General features: G+C 38.0%; 1 protein-coding gene across 2 annotated transcripts in view; it reads right to left on the bottom strand.

Annotated features, from left to right (window-relative positions):
• The window catches only part of LOC133538652 (uncharacterized), a 103279-nt gene extending 83901 nt beyond the window's left edge, over positions 1 to 19378 (bottom strand). The window contains exons 1-7 of one of the 2 annotated variants that reach the window (XM_061880336.1): positions 19262 to 19378; positions 9909 to 9999; positions 8319 to 8337; positions 8186 to 8219; positions 7873 to 7995; positions 1651 to 1850; positions 1474 to 1577 (exon numbers count right to left, since the gene is read on the bottom strand). In XM_061880336.1, coding sequence (XP_061736320.1) covers positions 1474 to 1577; positions 1651 to 1850; positions 7873 to 7995; positions 8186 to 8219; positions 8319 to 8337; positions 9909 to 9960 — 532 coding nt within the window. In that variant the 5' untranslated portion in view covers positions 9961 to 9999; positions 19262 to 19378. Of the gene's footprint in view, positions 1 to 1473; positions 1578 to 1650; positions 1851 to 7872; positions 7996 to 8185; positions 8227 to 8318; positions 8338 to 9908; positions 10000 to 19261 lie in introns of both variants that reach the window. The other variant, XM_061880335.1, reaches the window with a different exon arrangement.
• Between the last annotated feature and the right edge of the window lie 915 nt (positions 19379 to 20293).

The raw sequence follows: 20293 nt of genomic DNA, 5'->3' as shown, positions 1-20293 counted from the left end.
ATTTATAAAAGAGTTTTGAATTGTTGCTATTTTTAGAATATTTTTGAAAAATCTCACGTACCCCTTGGCATACCTTCAAATACCCCCAGGGGTACGCGTACCCCCATTTGAGAACCACTGTTCTAAGTAACAAATACTTATTTTAGAGTTATTTGGACACGAGGGGAACATATTGTAAGTAATAAAGACTTAATTTAGAGTTATTTGTTTAGGGTTAGGGTGAGGGCTAGAGGGTTAGGGTTATGATAAAGCCGTGCTACGGAATTTGGCGCCAATGTTTTTCTTGTAAAGTGTATGGAAGCTGGATGAATTAGATGCCATAAACCAACCACTTTCATGTGGTATTGTACAGAAAGGACAACTTTTTTTCTCCTCCATTTGAAAATGTGGGCGTTATCATCATTACTGTCTGATTCCAATCAATGCAAGTCATCAGAATCAGGTAATACACCAACTTATATTCTTGTCTTCGTGAAAGAAAGACATCTATATGTGTTACACATGCTTGTATTATCATTAAACACATTTAACTTGTTTACAAAAATGTCTCTTTCATAAATAAATAAATATAAATGATGTATATAAATGAGGTAGATCCCCTCGAGTTGGTCAATTGAAAAGTAGCTCGCCTGCAGAAAAAGTGTGGGCACCCCTGCCTTAGACAATCAGATCGACAGTTGTTAACTGATACTCTGATACACTGATACTAATACTGACACTCCCTTCCCTCTGTTGCTAGATATCTCGAGATGTATTTAATATGTATACGTGCTTTGCTCTGGATTTTTTTTTCCCCACTCCAGACTGGGCCCCCTTAAGAGCCCAGTCTACATTGTATTTGTTTACTCATCTTTCCCCAGCGTTTTACCTCTTTCCCCATCTTTTACGGGACGCTTTGTGGAGACCCATCAGCGTTCCTGTTCTGTTACCCTGTACACTGTTTGTTTGTCTAATTTTGAACGGGTTTGTGCTGAAAACAGTTACGTTGTACTTGTACAATGACAATAAAGACCTATCCTATCCTATTCTATCCTGATACAGGTTGTGTTTGATCATGCAGATATGATTCAATCCAGCTCACAGCATTTTGAGAGAAGTTACATTTTGAGAGCTTGGTAAGAAGAACAGAATGATTTACTGTATTAAATGCTTTCCTGAGGTCCAAAAACACCACCCCTAAGACTCCACCCTTATCAAGAAATAATTGTATTATCTCAGTAAGGAGGCATGTAGCCATTTCGGTGGAATGCTTGGATCTGAAACCAAACTGCATGGCGTGGAGAGAAGGGGACCTGCTGTTTAAGTGATGGACAATCCGTTGAGCCGACCATTTTACTGCAATTTTTGAAACGGCCGGAAGAATGAATTTTAATGATTTATGCTGGTGGATTAGAAATAAAAACAATCAACATGTTGGAAGTCTGGACTTTCAGCTTAGAGTTGAAAGAAATGAACTAAAAGTCATTACTGTACCAGCTACTCCATTTCCCGACAGAAATGGGTACATGAAGAATGAGTAGACCCATTGTTGTCTCTCAGGAATCATCTCAGAGAAATGGTGGCTGAGCTCCTTCACGCTGCAAGAAAATGCAGAAGATTCAGACGGCAGTCGGCATGAAAGAAGGAGTCGCAGCATGGACGGCGACATACACGGTCTGGTAGGCGGAGCAGCTGAAGTTCTTGGTGCTGAGACAAGCCAGCATGTGCCTGTTTATGGATTTCAGCAATGGTTTCATCTTGACCTCCAGCCACATCTTCACCAGGGCCTCGTTATGGAGGGGGTCTGCTTCAGGGTCCAAAGTCATATTGGCCAGCAGGTGGAAAAGTGGCACTCTTTCTGCACTGGACCTCTGCAAAATGATGATAAAGTTGAAAGCAGGTTGGCGGAAAAAAAGAGTAAGGCATATTGGGTGACATTATTCACACATTATGCACACTGTAAGGCAGCTGAAGCATGTGATTTATACCAGCCAATCAGAGAACACAGGTAAAGGATCACACAGGAAAAAAATATAAACCGTATTTTCCGGACAAAAAGTCGCACAAGATAAATTTGAAATTTGAAAAAAGTTAAATTAGTTGCATCGGACTATAAGCTTCTGTTATAAACCGGTACGTTGTTGTGAAATGAAATATGTATCCATCCATCCATCCATTTTCTACCGCTTATTCCCTTTCGGGGTCGCGGGGGACGCTGGCGCCTATCTCAGCTACAATCGGGCGGAAGGCGGGGTACACCCTGGACAAGTCGCCACCTCATCGCAGGGCCAACACAGATAGACAGACAACATTCACACTCACATTCACACACTAGGGACCATTTAGTGTTGCCAATCAACCTATCCCCAGGTGCATGTCTTTGGAAGTGGGAGGAAGCCGGAGTACCCAAAGGGAACCCACGCAGTCACGGGGAGAACATGCAAACTCCACACAGAAAGATCCCGAGCCTGGATTTGAACCCAGGACTGCAGGACCTTCGTATTGTGAGGCAGACGCACTAACCCCTCTCCCACCGTGAAGCCCCAAAGGCACAATTTGGAGACAATAAAGGTATGTACATAAACATTTACAAATTTTTTCTATGATATATTTACATAGAAAAAATTTATAAATGTTTATGTACATACCTTTATTGTCTCCAAATTGTGCCTTTGGCACGGCGGTAAAACAGCTGATAAAGCAGAAAAGTAATTGATGTCTTTATTCATATTTGAATTGAATTGAAATATTTATTTCAAACCTGCACAGTACAACTAAACACAGTTTTGGTTTTTTTTACATGTTGGCGAAGATATTTATGCAAGGCTTGAAAAGGGGTTGGATGAAGCAGCTGCTTATAATAGCCCAACCCCTCTCACTCATTCCACATTTGACATAAACAATATAATACAAAAACAATACTCTATAAACAAAACAAGAAAAACTCCTGTACACTAACAATACCATGAGACAAGACAAGACGAGACAAAACACACACACACACACACACACACACACACGGGCCCAAACACTCTCCGACCATACACCTGTCTTCCATCGCTCTGTGCTGAGGGCATCACTCTCTTTCCTCCTCGTACTCCTTCAGTACTTCTTTTTTAAACAGTGTTTTAAATTGAATCATGCTAGAACACGTTTTTAACTCGTCCCCTAAGTTGTTCCACAGACTGACTCCACGCACTGAAATGCACATTGATTTTAAAGTGGTTCTAAATTTAGGCAAATATAATTTAATCACATGAGTAAGATGTTGTCCTTTTTTTAAATAAGGTTCAAAATGTTTATCAGGATTCTGTCAGGCTTGCCCCTGGCCTGACAGTTTGTTTGTGTTTTAGTTTTTCCTGTGTGTGTGTAGTATTGCCTATCTTTAGTTCCTGTCTTTAGTTCCTGTCAGCGCTCTTATTTTATCTGTTTCCTGTCTTTTTCCCTGATTGCTGTGTCCCCTCAGCTGCGGCTGATTGGCACCTGGCCACACCTGGTGTCAATCAGCCCGCTCCTATTTAGACCTGTCTTCCCATCCAGTCAGTGCTGGGTTATTGTCGATGTTACTTCCATATTGTCATTCCTGTCCTGTCGTGTCGTGTGATTGCAGCGTAGCGGTAAGCTATATTTCGGTTTCTTTTTGTAGCTTACTGTCTTTTGTTCCCTGCTTCTGTTTTGTTTTCATTCTACAAGTAACGACTTCTGTTTTCTTGCTCGCTACCCGCTAGCTTCCACGCTAGGCCCCTTTTTGTTTTTGCTAGCTTTCATGCTAAGCTCCTTTTATTTTCTAGCTCCCATGCTAGCTCTCTTAGTTGGTTATCCGCCTCGTGCGCGGCTTTTGTTGTACCCCTTTGGTTTGTTCTTGTTTTAGTATCTTTATTAAGTCATGTTTTCTCACTCCATGCTTGCCTCCATCTCTGCATCTTGGGGTTCGTCACCAACTAACTCTGACGGATTCATCTACCTTGCACTTTGTAAACACTTCGAGTTTGAACAGTTTGATTTCTTTGGATAATCCATTCCATAACATTATCCGTTAGGAGAAAAATTCATGGATTAACCGCATTTTTGAAAATGACCCACAGAGTTCAAAGCTTGGGAAAAAAGATCTGACTTGTAGTTCTGAAAATACCGTAATGAAATATATTGAAAGCAACTGTATTTTATAGTGGTAACAAACATTTTTAAATAATATAACAATTATTTGTTGAATTTGTTTTCCAATGTTTTAAGTATTACCAGAGTGCTCTGTAAGGGTTAAAATGGTAGGTTAGAATTCGGGTCTGGGTTTTGCTTTTTTCCCTTCATGGTTTATTGTTTGGCACACCACTTCTGTAGTTCCATTCTAGTGTTTTGGACTAAATATAGTAGTTTTACTTTCTCTGTGACCTAAGTGTTATTTATGATCAGTGCTACTATTTAGTTTTAGTAGAAGGGACTCTACTCTGTAAGTTTTGCTGCTATGTTGAACTGAATATTCCAGAGTCTTTCCGACTGATCGTCGTTATTTTCAACTGAATTTCAGGGAGAATTTTGCTGATTGACAAACATGTATGGTTCGGGGTCCGTGTACGTTCCATTCATTCTATTTCCAATTCTTAAATGCAAATCCCCCCAAAAATTTGGGACCATTTTTTTCTATTTTCATTTCTGAAACAAACGTTACTTAATTACATTGTATTAAAACGACAATATCAATCAATGTTTACTTATATATAATAAGACGCCTGCTGAACAAAGATGTTACCCTTATGCTAAAAACATGCTAAACGCAAAGGAAAAGCAAAAATATTGCTCCCGGTTAAATTTGTCATCACAGAGATAGCATTTTGGATGAACATGTTTTTTAGATTTTTGAGTCCATCTGGAAAAATGTAAATCCATAAAAGGAAAACAGCACAAAATCCAATTTTATGGCAATATTTTGATGAAAATGTATCTTTTTTGTTGTTTTAAAATTTGCCATATAAAATAAAATTCAAAAAACCGCCAAATTTTATTTTTTGATTTGTGTTTCAGAATTGGAAATAGAATGACACGGACAGTTTGTGTACCTTCCAGTTATTCCATCCATTTTCCATTTTCTACCGCTTATTCCCTTTTGGGGTCACGGGGGGCGCTGGCGCCTATCTCAGCTACAATCGGGCGGAAGGCGGAGCACACCCTGGACAAGTCGCCACTTCATCGCAGGGCCAACACAGATAGACAGACAACATTCACACTCACATTCACACACTAGGGACCATTTAGTGTTGCCAATCAACCTATCCCCAGGTGCATGTCTTTGGAAGTGGGAGGAAGCCGGAGTACCCGGAGGGAACCCACGCATTCACGGGGAGAACATGCAAACTCCACACAGAAAGATCCTGAGCCTGGTTTTGAACCCAGGACTGCAGGAACTTTGTATTGTGAGGCAGACACACTAACCCCTCTGCCACCGTGAAACCCCTCCCAGCTGTTCATTTTTTCATTTTTCAAAATTAAACCACCAATAAAAACAAGAAATAGCTAAATGTTTTTTCCAATATTTGTTTTCATACCCAAAATAAAAAAACAAAACAGATAACAAATACATTTTAAAATTTCTGATTTTATGCACAATTGGAAATTGGACAAAATGGATATAGGGCATTTTCATTTTTTGCGTATCCATTTGAGACACAAGCTTACCGGGCAGTAGATAACCGTGGACATTGGCTTGCAGGTTAAACAAAATGTACTGCATCGGTGTTTGGCTAGGTTTAAAAAAATATGGTGCATCTACCTTCCGTTCATTCTATTTCCAATTCTGAAATGCAAATCAAAAACAAAATTACGGCCTTTTTTTATTATTATGTATGGCAGATTTTAAAACAAACAAAAAAGGGTTGATTTTCATTCAAATATTGCCCAAAAATTTAATTTTGTGCTGTTTTCCTTTTATGGATTTTTATTTTTCCAGATAAACACAAACATCATAAATGCCAAAATGCTTGGTTATCTGTGTGATGACAAATTAACTTTTCCTTTGTTTAGCATGTTTTTAGCATAACGGTAACATCTCTGTTCAGCAGGAGTCCTATTGTCGTTTTAAAAAAATGTCATTAAATAGTTGTCCAAATTTTGTTTCAGAAATGAAAATATAGAAAATGGTCCGAAATTAGTTTTTTGATTTGCATTAAAGAATTGGAAATACAATGAACGGAAGGGGGTTTCACGGTGGAAGAGGGGTTTGTGCGTTTGCCTCACAATACGAAGGTCCTGAGTAGTCAGGGTTCAATCCCGGGCTCGGGATCTTTCTGTGTGGAGTTTGCATGTTCTCCCTGAGAATGCGTGGGTTCCCTCCGGGTACTCCGGCTTCCTCCCACTTCCAAAAACATGCACCTGGGGATAGGTTGATTGGCAACACTAAATGGGTCCTAGTGTGTGAATGTGAGTGTGAATGTTGTCTGTCTATCTGTGTTGGCCCTGTGATGAGGTGGCGACTTGTAGCTGAGATTGGCACCAGCGCCCCCCGCAACCCCAAAGGGAATAAGCGGTAGGAAATAGATGGATGGATGGATGGATGGATAAACAAAAGGTACATGAGACTTGTCCTGGGTGTATCCCGCCTTCCGCCCGATTGTAGCTGAGATAGGCTCCAGCGAACCCGAAGGGAATAAGTGTTACAAAATGGATGGATGGAAGGTACACAGACCAAATACATCCCATAACTTAAACTTCATTTACACTCTATCAGTCATTTTGCTTCCTACCTCAGTAGAAGCATTTAAGTCCCATTTTAAAACTCATTTGTATACTTTAGCCTTCAAATAGACCTTTCTATTTAGAGCAGTTGATCTGCTGTCTCTCTTCTGCTCTGACTCCTCTCCTGCGTGAAGAGGTAATTAGTTAAAGTTAAAAGTACCAACGATTGTCACACACACACTAGGTGTGGCGAATTTTTCTCTGCATTTGACCCATCACTCTTGATCACGCCCTGGGAAGTGAGGGGAGCAGTGAGCAGCAGGGGTGGCCGCGCCCGGGAATCATTTTTGGTGATTTAACCCCCAAATCCAACCCTTGATGCTGATTGCAAAGCAAGGAGGTATAATGGGTCCCATTTTTATAGTCTTTGGTATGACTCGGCCGGGGTTTGAAATCACAACCTACCGATCTCAGGGCGGACACTTTAACCACCATGTGACCACAGATGAGGAGCTAGCTGTTCAAAGTCAGGACGCGGGGTGGACCACTCATCCCTGCATCAGTTCGGGACGTCCACTTGACATCCATTGGGTTGAGTTTTTTCTTGCCCTGATGTGGGATCTGAGCCGAAGATGTCGTTGTGGCTTGTGCAGCCCTTTGAGACACTTGTGATTAAAGGCCATATAAATGAACTTTGGTTGATTGATTGATTGATTGATTGATTGTGTTCTTCTCTGTTGACCTACGTACAAGTCAATGTCTACAGATATCAACTTCTGGGCAACCTTGGCATCTTGAAATGGATTTTGAAACATTTTTTGACAATGAACAATGTCCTTTGGGTCACTAAATTTACTGTTCATGAATGGAATTGAAAAACAGAAAGCGTTTTGAAAATTTAATAAGTGTTCTTCTTTTTTCATGTCAAAAAGTAGAAACTCCATCAACTAAATGGTTGGATTTTCATTTTTATTCCATTCAACTAAAATGAAAATGACTAGTCCTCGGAAACAAAAAACAAACCGACCAATATATTGCATTTGTTTCTTTGTTTGGCATTGTTGGTTAGCCTCAACTACCAAACATATGACCAAAATAAATTGTTAGCCTGTGCCATGTTATGAAATCGCGGTAAAGAACAATGAACCTGTCAAGTCAGACTTTGCAACAACATTCCTTTAGTCATGTACCAAATATTTGATTGTGGGTGTGATCATTCCAGCCTACCATGAAGGTGAACATGTCCATTGCCGCTTCGAGCATTCCTTTCACATTCTGCAAGTGATCTCGTCCGGTATCTGATGCAGGTAAGCCCACGCACTGGAGGAAGCCCGACGCTGCATCTGGTACCTAGGAGACAATAATCATCATCATTGACCAAAAAAGACAGATGAAACTAACATAGATTGTCCAAAAAAAGCAGATGGTCAGTATGTATGAAGTGATTTTGGTCCTATCAAGAAACAAGTGAAAGGGAAAAAAACACAAAAGACAAAATCCCACTCAGTTTCATAAGTGCAAAATGCTCTGCTTCACTCACGGAGCAGGTTCCTGTTGAGTTGCAGGTTTCATCTCTGCATCCGTGTTGCACGGCAATGAACACACAAACAAAAAGGATGACGTAAAATTTTAATTATGCAAAAAAATATGCAACGGATTAGTTCTCATCTTACCTTTGTTGACTTGATGGCACTGTTCAGGGTAAACAAACAAATACACGATGAGGTGATTATCAATCAGTGCATTCAGTCGAAGAAAGGATTCATGGAAAAGTACGAATGTACAGTTTGCATGATTAAATCTGTTAGATTTAAAACTTTTGTTGCCATCAATAGAGTGAGCACAAAGTCAGCATAGTCTACATCCTTTTTCACGATTTCTTTGTGTTTTTTATCCTATTGTTTACCCACTAGGTAAAAGAGCAGCATTGTTGCATTAATCTTTGAGTCTAAGTCACCAAACCAGTCTCAGTGAATCCACCCAAACATACACATTGAAAAACTACATTATAAAAGTTACATAAATCAAGTTTTACTTTATATATTTGACTTATGATCCATCAACGATTATAATTTTTTATACTGTACACTCAAAAGTGTCTCTATTTGTATTCCTATACATCAGGGGTGTCCAAAGTGCGGCCCGGGGGCCATTTGCGGCCCGGAGCTAATCGTTTACTGGCCTGCCACACATTCTGCAAAATTGCAAAATTGATAGTATTGCAAAAATAAAAAATAAAACATTTTAAAAAGTGGAATGAGGTGAAATCTAATGAGAAAAAGTGCCAATGTTGACACAAAGCTGCCATGCAGGCAGTTTTTTCGTTCCTTTTGTCTTTATTTTCTTTTTTTTCCATTGCTCAAAAAAAAAAAAGGACAAAAAAATCTGTGTTATAATGAATTATTACTTAAAAATGATCACTTTAAAATGTTTTATGTGGAAAAAATATTGCATGTGTTGTGTGGTTGCCATATAAAAACATCAAAGTTTTGACAAAAGAGCATAAAACGAAACAAAATAATAGTTCAAACTTCAAATCGTTAGATATATCAGAAGTTGATCTTGAAATTTAAGTGTTAAAAGTAAAAAATAAACTAATAAAAATGTATCACTTTATGAGTGGGGAACCTTTCGGATCTCAAATATATTTAGTCGGATTTTATTTAACTTTTCACTGTGATTACTCAAAAATATCAAATAATTAAAATCAATGGTGTCCTGCATTATTGATCTTTGAGGGCTTTAATTGCTAAATAAAGGAACTCTCCTGAAACTGGATATTTCAGTTTTATTATAAAAAACAAAGTTGTCTTTGATAGAAAATGCATAAATCTGTATTTGTTTTACTTTATATCAACCTCAAGTTGGTATAGAGATTTACTGTAAGCATTAAATTAAAAAAAATAATAATAATTTGACTTATTTTTAACATTTTAGTGACTGAGACCTTCTATGCTCCCCAGGAGCCCTAAGGATTAAAAAAAAATCCATATATTTTGTTATGGTTTGAAAATGAAAAGTATCAAAATTTTTCCGTGTGCGGCCCTCTGTGGAAAAAGTTTGGACACCCCTGCTGTACATGTATAATTTTAAATGTTAACACGCTGCTTAAAACATAACTTTGAAAAAGGGTTGAAAAAGATGATTTCCATGAGGTTTTATGAGAAACTGTATAAATTTGAACCAATAACTCAAATCCCAGAGGTTGCACTGTTTATTGAGCAGAAAAGCAACCGATCACAAAGAAGCTGATCTTCTCTTACCAACGCAGCCCCACAGGAAGTAGAGGAGCAGGAAAATATAGAGTGACTTCATGATGCCACTGCTCTCATGAGGATGGCTGGGCGCAAATCTCTGGAGAGAATATCAGAGATGTCAGATGAATCACTCAACATCAAACTTGAATACTGATCAATAAAGTGTATTTACTGTAAATCCATTCTCATCTGCTTATGCTGTCTGTGTTTCATCAAAGTTAGATTGTGTTTAAACTCATAAGATAGTTGGTAATGTGAGCGACGCGGCCGATACTAATCAGGGAGCGGCCAGTCAGATACTTCTCTAGTACAATCTGTGACCTTCATCATATTGTGACACAAAGAGTTTCAGATATTGTTTTGCATCACTGAGAAGAATGCTGAAATTCGACACTGTCCAAGTCTATACAATGAACACAAAGAGCTTGATGCTACTCTTAAACAACAAAATACAACTTGTTAGCATGGGAACATGATGTGTTTTTTATCTTTTCTGTGTAATATGAAGGTTTATTTCTCTGCTAAATAGAGCTTAACAATTACATTTTGTTGTCACCAGCTTCTCAATCTCATCACCTCTCTACTTACTCTAAATAACATTTCCATGTAGCAGGCTACTTGAATATTGTATTTGGTTCTGTCCCTGCATTGTGTTCGATCCGGGACTCAAATCTGGATCGTCAAAGCCTGAACTATCAACCCAATAGCCAGCACTGCTTTGCAGGTTGTCAGGTAGTGAGGTTTACCACACCCCTAATATATATATATATGTATATATATATATATATAAATATGAATCGCGATTCTCACGTTGTGCGATTCAGAATCGATTCTCTTTTTTTTAATCGATTTTTTATTTTTATTTTTTTTTATCAATTCAACACAACAATACACAGCAATACCATGACAATGCAATCCAATTCCAAAACCAAACCTGACCCAGCAACACTCAGAACTGCAATAAACAGAGCAATTGAGAGGAGACACAACACCACACAGAACAAACCAAAAGTAGTGGAACAAAATAAATATCAACAACAGTATCAATATTAGTTATAATTTCAGCATAGCAGTGATTAAAAATCCCTACTTTACATTATCCTTAGACATTTATAAAAATAAAAAAAAGAACAATAGTGTCACAGTGGCTTACACTTGCATGGCATCTCATAAACTTGACAACACACTGTGTCCAATATTTTCACAAAGATAAAATAAGTCATATTTTTGGTTCGTTTAATAGTTAAAACAAATTTACATTATTGCAATCAGTTGATAAAACATTGTCCTTTACAATTATAAAAACTTTAAAAAAAAATCAACTACTCTGCTAGCATGTCAGCAGACTGGGGTAGATCCTGCTGAAATCCTATGTATTGAATGAATACAGAATCCTTTTAAATTGGAAAAAAATTGTTTTTGAATCGAGAATCGTGTTGAATTGAAAAAAAATAAACATTTTTGAATCGAATCGTGACCCCAAGAATCGATATTGAATCAAATCGTGGGACACACAAAGATTCGCAGCCCTAATACATATATACATATATACATATATATATATATATATATATATATATATATATATATATATATATATATATATATATATATATATAGTTCTGAGTGTGAATGTTGTCTGTCTATCGGTGTTGGCCCTGTGATGAGGTGGCCACTTGTCCAGGGTGTAGCCCACCTTCCACCCGGATGCAGCTGAGATAGGCTCGAGCACCCCCCGCGACCCCGAAAGGGCCAAGTGGTAGAAAATGAATGGATGGACGGGTTCTGCCCTATTGCAATGCAAAAGAGCAACCCTTCTGTCAATGCCATCAACATTTGCTAAAAATGGAATTTTCCCTCGTTAGCATTGAGGTATTTGATAGCAAAACGATCACTGTGGAATGACCACTTCCCTGCCCAAAATCAGTCATTTTAGATATTTTTTGACTCACACCACCAACCCACACAAATCGGGCATAAATAGAACCCTACCACTCAGAGCGGGTGACGTTCCACAATCCCACAGGCAGATAAAGAACATAAGAACTTGAGGGAAATCCTCAAAACCTGTGGTTGACCCAGGTGGTTGTTTGTGAAAAGTATATTCAGTTCGAGAAGGAACATGAACCAATCTTGAACCAATACAACACCCCAGTGCACTATAAACTGGGTAACACCCTGAGAAAGACGAATGCATCCAAAAGACTGGACACTCCACACTCACAAAAATAATCTGGTGTATACTGTCCAGTGTAATAATGAATGCACTGATTTATACATTGGGGAAACAAACCAACCACTAGGTCAATGTATGGCACAGCATAAACAGGCAAATGTTCCAGGCCAAAATTCAGCTGTCTACCTGCACCTCAAGGAGAAACAGCCCTCCTTAGAGAACACACATTTACAGATTCTGGACAAGGAGGACAGATGGTACGGAAGGTGAATGAAGGGAAACATCAATGTCAAGGTTGAAAACCATCCCTGAACAAAAAAAGTGGTCCGCAACATCACCTATCAACTCTGTCCTTTCAATCATTCCAAAAAGACTCAACTGGTTAGCCTCCAACATATAACAGGAGTTAGAAACGTTTCGGTTACAGATGCTCCTTCTGTGTCATTTTTACAACTGAATAGAATGCAAACATGGGCGATTCCAGTCGAGACCGTAACTGGGATTTGACAAATACCGTGGTCAAAAATTGGTGGTCTAATAGGAGCTTTGAAAGGCTAAAACCGTGGGTATCCCACAACTATATAAACTATATCAATCAATGTTTATTTATATAGCCCCAAATCACAAATGTCTCAAAGGACTGCACAAATCATTACGACTACAACATCCTCGGAAGAACCCACAAAAGGGCAAGGAAAACTCACACCCAGTGGGCAGGGAGAATTCACATTCAGTGGGACGCCAGCGACAATGCTGACTATGAGAAACCTTGGAGAGGACCTCAGATGTGGGCAACCCCCCCCCTCTAGGGGACCGAAAGCAATGGATGTCGAGCGGGTCTAACATGATACTGTGAAAGTTCAATCCATAGTGGCTCCAAGACAGCAGTGAGAGTCCCGTCCACAGGAAACCATCTCAAGCGGATCAGCAGCGTAGAGATGTCCCCAACCGATACAGGCGAGCGGTCCATCCTGGGTCCCGACGAGCAGTCCATCCTGGGTCTCGACTCTGGACAGTCAGTACTTCATCCATGGTCATCAGACCGGACCCCCTCCACAAGGGAGGGGGGGGCATAGGAGAAAGAAAAGAAGCGGCAGATCAACTGGTCTAAAAAGGAGGTCTATTTAAAGGCTAGAGTATACAGATGAGTTTTAAGATGAGACTTAAATGCTTCTACTGAGGTAGCATCTCGAACTGTTACCGGGAGGGCATTCCAGAGTACTGGAGCCCGAACGGAAAACGCTCTATAGCCCGCAGACTTTTTTTGAGCTCTAGGAATCACTAATAAGCCGGAGTCTTTTGAACGCAGATTTCTTGCCGGGACATACGGTACAATACAATCGGCAAGATATATCACCTTGAACAACATGATATGCTGAAGTTTGACGTATTTAACAATTTTTACATCATTAAAATATAAGTTTAAAAACTTTACAAAATTTCATCTCCGACATGGATTTCAATCTTGTGTTTAGAATTTCAAGTACGAGTGACTCACGCCACGAGAGAAACTGGAAGTTTGACGAGAAATCTGTCTTTACATTCTACAAATCCCGTTTACATATGAGTTGGGAAATTGTGTTAGATGTAAATATAAATGGAATACTAGGATTTGCAAATCCTTTTCAACCCGTATTCAGTTGAATATGCTACAAAGACAACATATTTGATGTTCAAACTGATAAACATTTTTTTTGGGCAAATATTCATTAACTTTAGAATTTGATGCCAGCAACACGTGAAAAAGAAGTTGGGAAAGGTGGCAATAAATACTGATAAAGTTGAGGAATGCTCATCAAACACTTATATGGAACATCCCACAGGTGTGCAGTCTAATTGGTAACAGTTGAGTGCCATGATTGGGTATAAAAGCAGCTCCCATGAAATGCTAAGTAATTCACAAACAAGGATGGGGCGAGGGTCACCACTTTTTTAAGTAAATTGTCGATTAGTTTTAGAACAACATTTCCCAATGAGCTATTGCAAGGAATTTAGGGATTTTACCATCTACGGCCCATTAAATCATCAAAAAGTTCAGAGAATCTGGAGAAATCACTGCACGTAAACGATGATATTACGGACTTTTGATCCCTCAGGCGGTACTCCATCAAAAACCGACATCAGTGTGTAAAGGATATCATCACATGGGCTCAGGAACACTTCATAAAACCACCGTCAGTAACTGCAGTTGGTTGCTACATCTGTAAGTGCAAGTTAAAACTCTAATATGCAAAACCAAACCCATTTATCAACAATATCCTGAAACGCCGCCGGCTTGGCTGGGCCCGAGCTCACCTAAGATGGACTGATGCAAAGTGGAAAGGTGTTCTGTGGTCTGACGAGTCCACATTTCTAACAATATTTGGAAATAGACGGCGTGGTGTCCTCCAGAACAAAGAGGAAAATAACCATCCGGATTGTTATAGGCGCAAAGTTCAAAAGCCAGCATGTGTGATGGTATTGGGGTGTATTAGTGCCCAAGGCATGGGTAACTTACACATCTGTGAAGGCACCATTAATGCTGAAAGGTCCATACAGCTTTTGGAGCAACATATGTTGTCATCCAAGCAACGTTACCATGGACTCCACTGCTTATTTCAGCAAAACAAGTGTTACAACAGCGTGGATTCGTAAAAAAAAAGTGTGGGTACTTTCCTTGCACGCCTGCAGTCCAGACCTGTCTCCCATTGAGAAAAGTGTGGCGCATTATGAAGCCTAAAATTCAACAGCGGAGACCCCGGACTGTTGAACGACTGAAGCTCTACATAAAACAAGAATGGGAAATAATTCCATGTTCAAAGCTTCAACAATTAGTTTCCTCAGTTCCCAAACGTTTATTGAGTTTTGTTAAAAGAAAAGTTGATGTAACACAGTGGTGAACATGCCCTTTCCCAACTACTTTGGCACGTGTTGCAGCCATGAAATTCTAAGTTAATTATTATATGCAAAAAAAAAAAACAAGTTAATGAGTTTGAACAAATATCTCGTCTTTGAAGTGCATTCAACTAAATATGGGTTGAAAAGGATTTGCAAATCATTGTATTCCGTTTATATTTACATCTAACACAATTTCCCAACTCATATGGAAACGGGGTTTGTAAAAAGTAAAAGCATGACAAGCGCCTTTTCATTCAATAATTTCCATTTGACATGCGCTTCTTCACACAAAACAGGGCCCCACATTGACAGCGAAGCCCCTAAACGCAGCGCGGGCTCTGCGTTTAGGGCGAGGTGGCACCTGACTAACATGACATCAAAATACCGACAATTTCGTATCAGTTTCATTCAGGTGACCGTGAAACCAGCATTAGTGACATCCGCCTAATTTCATGTAAACGTTATTTTGACAGCACATTTCCTATCGGATAACATTTAAAGTAATAGTGGACTTAATTGGGCGACGTTGTTAGGAGTTGTAGCAGGCTCTGCATACCTAAGGATTGTATATCGAGAGAAGATGATCCACTGCATGGTGATGTACAAGTGTACACATCAGTCATATCATTTTTTTTTGGTCACTTTTCAGTGACAAAATTCATGATTCCAGTCCAAAGACTGATTTCGGGCTGCTAGTGTTCGTTCCACAGCGATAGTTTTGCCACACAATACCTCAATGCCAATAAGGGGGAAATTCAATTTTAACAAATGTTGGCATTGACAGAAGGGTTGCTCTTTTGCATTGCGACATCTTTTCTTTTTATTATACAAAACCCAAAACCAGTGAATTTGGCACGTTATGTAAATCATAAATAAAAATAGAATACAATAATTTGCAAATCCTTTTCAACCTATATTGAATTGAATAGACTGCAAAGACAAGATACTTAACGTTCGAACTAGAAAACGTTGTTATTTTTTGCAAATTTTAGCTAATTTGGAATTTGATGCCTGCAGCATGTTTCAAAAAGTTGGCAGAAGTAGCAAAAAAGACTGGAAAAGTTGACGAATGTTCATTAAACACTTATTTGGAACATCCCACAGCTGAACAGGCTAATTGGGAACAGGTGGGTGCCATGATTGGGTATAAAAGCAGCTCAGTCATTCACAAACAACGATGGGGTGAGGGTCACCACTCTGTGAACAAATTGTCGAACAACATTTCTCAACGAGCTATTGCAAGGAATTTAGGGATATCACCTTCTACGGTCCGTAATATCATCAAAAGGTTCAGAGAATCTGGAGAAATCACTGCACATATTACAGACCTATGATCCCTCAGGCGGTACTACATCAAAAAGCGACATCAATGTGTGAAGGATATCACCACATGGGCTCAGAAAACCACTGTCAGTAATTACAGTTTGTTGCCACACCCGTTAATGCAATTTAAAACTCTACTATGCAAGGCAAAAGCCATTTATCGACAACACCCAGAATCACCACCGGCTTCGCTGGGCCCGAGCTCATCGAAGCAGGACTGATGCAAAGTGGAAAAGTGTTCTGTGGTATTACAAGTCCACATTGCAAATTGTTTATGGAAACTGTGGAAGTTGTGTCCTCCGGAACAAAGAGGAACCGAACCATCTGGATTGTTCTCGGCGCAAAGTTCAACAGTTTCTATTTACAAATTACACAACGTGCCAACTTCCCTGGTTTTGGGTTTTGTATTACCTTACATTTACATTAGGGTTTTGGCACCAGCTTAATGACTAGATCCGACCAATCGAGGTCCAAGACTAGATCTGACCAGTTTAAGTCTATGAGCATTTACATATGAAGGCGACATTGATGAAAGGCGAAACGTCTTCTAAGACAAACTCCAGTTGTGATTGACTGCCCTGAAAATACAATGACCTGAATGCATGAGAACATCCATAGACATATAATAATAGAAAGGAAAAAATGTGTAAATGACACCCTGTACAGCAGTTTTGCCCTAATTCTTAACGTGCCCCTATTGCAACATTCATCTATTTGTGGACCAGTCAATAGCAATCTCAAGTGTTTGTTCAAGCTGGTTCTAACAGGAACTTGATGAACACAGTCTGTGATGTTTACTAAAGCCGAACCTTTGTTGAAAAGCATTGAATAGGTTCATGTTCTTTTTTAATCCCTTTTTGCATTCCTTATGTATGTACTACAGTATCACTTTTAAAACTGGGTTGATCAAACCCTTTTCAGTTCAAGACTGGAATTACAAATTTGGTTCTTCACTAAAACCTAAATGTACGTTAACGTACATGTAATAGGGGCTGCAAAAATAATAATTTAAATTGTTTAATTTGATTAGAAAAAAACTTTTTATGCTTCTATTAATATTTTGATAAGTGTAACTAATACAAATGGATCAAATCCGGACCGCATGGTGTGCTCGGATAGAGCTTACATGAGAGCGGTGGTGTGCGGGTGCTGTGATCTGTGTGGCACCGGAGTTTATATATATATTTTTAAAATTAATGCACACATGTTAAAATTTCTATTTTAATGATGTTCATATGCATTTATTAAATTTTTTTTTAAAAATGAAGGCTAAGGCAAGCAGAAAAATCGTCAACAATTTCCCGTGAAATACGCACTGAGGTTATAAAGTGTGCTCTATCCGATTATTCGATTAATCGAACAAACTTATCGATAGATTACTCGAATACTAAAATTATCGATAGCTGCAGACATACACATGTAAAATGTATTCACTCGTTATTAAAAGGACTTTAGTCATAAACATTGATATTTAACAACTTTAAATATTATAGGTCTCAATACGTTATTAATAATAATAATAATATTACATTAATTGCACACTTTAATGCAGGGGTCCCCAAACTTATCTACCTGGGGGCTGCATTGGGTTGGAACAATTTGCCCCTGGCATGTATATATATATATATATATATATATATATATATATATATATGTATATATGTATATATATATATATATATATATATATATATATATATATATGTATGTGTATATATATATATATATATATATATATTAACAAGCACACGCATACACAAGTCTTCAAAATGTTAACCATGTGACTACAATAAAAAACAAACAAAGGAAAATATCACTGTTTTTTGTGTGTGTGTGTATATATATATATATATATATATATATATATATATATATATATATATATATATATATATGTATATATATATATGTATATATATATATATATACTAATTGACTGAAAGAGTGCACACTTGCCGCTAATGATGTCAAATTTTCGTTGAGAAAAGGCATTTTTAGGCAATATGATTTAAATAAAATTTAAAAAAAAAATCTAATTAAATAAATTATTTTTTTAACTTGGGACGTATCTGGCCCGTGGGCCGTAGTTTGGGGACCCCTCCTTTAATGCATTGGATCAATAAATAGTCAATTGATTGTAAGTAATTAACTGCTGCAGTGTATGTACACAATATATTGATATTTATCTAATATTTAAAAGCATATTTCATTATAATAATTATTGATTCTTATTTTGTTAGAAAACTTTGATAAATTCCTGACAAATAAAAACGAGGTCTCTCAGTCTGGAAAAGGCAAATTCGATCAAATAATAAATAGTAAATTCCAAGATATTGCCATTGGAATCCAAGCATTATTATTTAAACCAACAACCTGGTAATTAATTAACGACTTTGCTGCAATTTAGGGAATTACGGCAACTTTTTAATGCATTGAATAATGAATATACTTACGTCATACATACAGACATATTATCCTGTACACACTTTCATTCAGTACTAAAACAAGCATTGATTTAAATAAAAATACCTTAATGCAATATATTATTAATCAAAATAACGTTGGTCAATGATAATTGTTTGACGATGTTAATAAAGGAACTATTTAATAATAATGTGAAACACCACAAATGGTAAATAAAAAAAAGCACAGTATAAATAATGCAAATAATGTGGGCGATATACAACAATTCCAAAGACAATAAAAGCGATTAATCACCTTAAATCACCTTGTTTACGCATACAAGCTGTTAATTGCAGGACAAAAAGCCCTAATGAGGTACATCACATGTTCAGATCCCCACTGTACAATTTCCCAACAGACATGATCTTGCCAGGGATACACAACAGGCTCACACAGCAAAAGTACGTTTGCTTTAACTCAATCCTAAAGATGATATTTTTCAATTATCACCATTTTTCACAATAATTCTGACTGTGAGGAGCCATACAAATATGTTGGAAAGTAATGGAATTGGTCTTACCAAATCACGTCTTTGCAAAGTTCAGCGTCTTTGTGTGTGTGTGAGTGTGTATATAAGTGCTGACACATGAGACACAGGTGTATAAGTGAGGTCTTATGACACATACGTCCCCAGTACAATGCAGGGCTTGTCAGGGGCGGTGCTGCGGCTCTTAGGAGTGCTCCAGGAGGGTTGAGATTTGTATTTGTGCGGCTTTGAAGAGTATTAATTTCTGTATGGTAATTATGGTGTATTTAAATTTTTACAGAAGTGGTTTTACGGGCTCACTGTTTGTTCTTCTAACTGTACAGCTTTTTTTGCAAGAAGGCTGAAACATTGTTCAGTGACATAAAAATCAGATAATAAGACATGCAGATATACATTAAAAAAATTGAATAATTAAGGGGGAAACAAATCCCCTATCTACTAGATGTCATAACCCTATTATACCACACAGTAAATACACATTGTTTTTGATGTGGATTGCTGGACTAGTTACTTACTGGAAGGAAAAATACAACTTCCGCCAAATATGACCTAAGCAAAAAATGTTGAAAAAAAAAAATGTGTGGGTGGTGTATTTGCACGTGCCTGCTGCCACAGGTCTGGTTGAACTGGTTTGCTAGTTTGCTAGAATGAACAATATGGGAATAGTTATTGCAGCTGACCATTTAGCTTGGTTGTCAGTGTGGTTGCAGCTTAGTCAGAACTTTTTCCACTGAGAGGCTGGGGGCCATTTGTATTATTTGACCACATTTTTGGCAAACCTCCGCTATTAGTGGGTTTGTGATAATTAACAAGAACAGATATCTGGTTGGAAATGGAACATTTTATTTACCTCAGATTGGGCGGAAATTCCACCAAAGATTAAGACTGTGAATATTGGAGTAATAAAATATAAGTACTTTTTTTTATTCCAATCAAAATTACGTTATTCGACAACTAAAATGTGTTTCATGCCATGTTTTTTTAAATTATTTTTTTGGGTTTGGTTATGTGAAGCATATTGCCAAATGAATAAAATGTCCTTGTCCTACAACCAGTGGTGGGCCG

The sequence above is a fragment of the Nerophis ophidion genome, linkage group LG20 (genome assembly GCF_033978795.1).
Source record: "Nerophis ophidion isolate RoL-2023_Sa linkage group LG20, RoL_Noph_v1.0, whole genome shotgun sequence".
NCBI lineage: Eukaryota > Metazoa > Chordata > Actinopteri > Syngnathiformes > Syngnathidae > Nerophis > Nerophis ophidion.
Note: the sequence above shows the minus strand (reverse complement) of the source record. Positions and strands in the feature narration are given on the sequence as shown.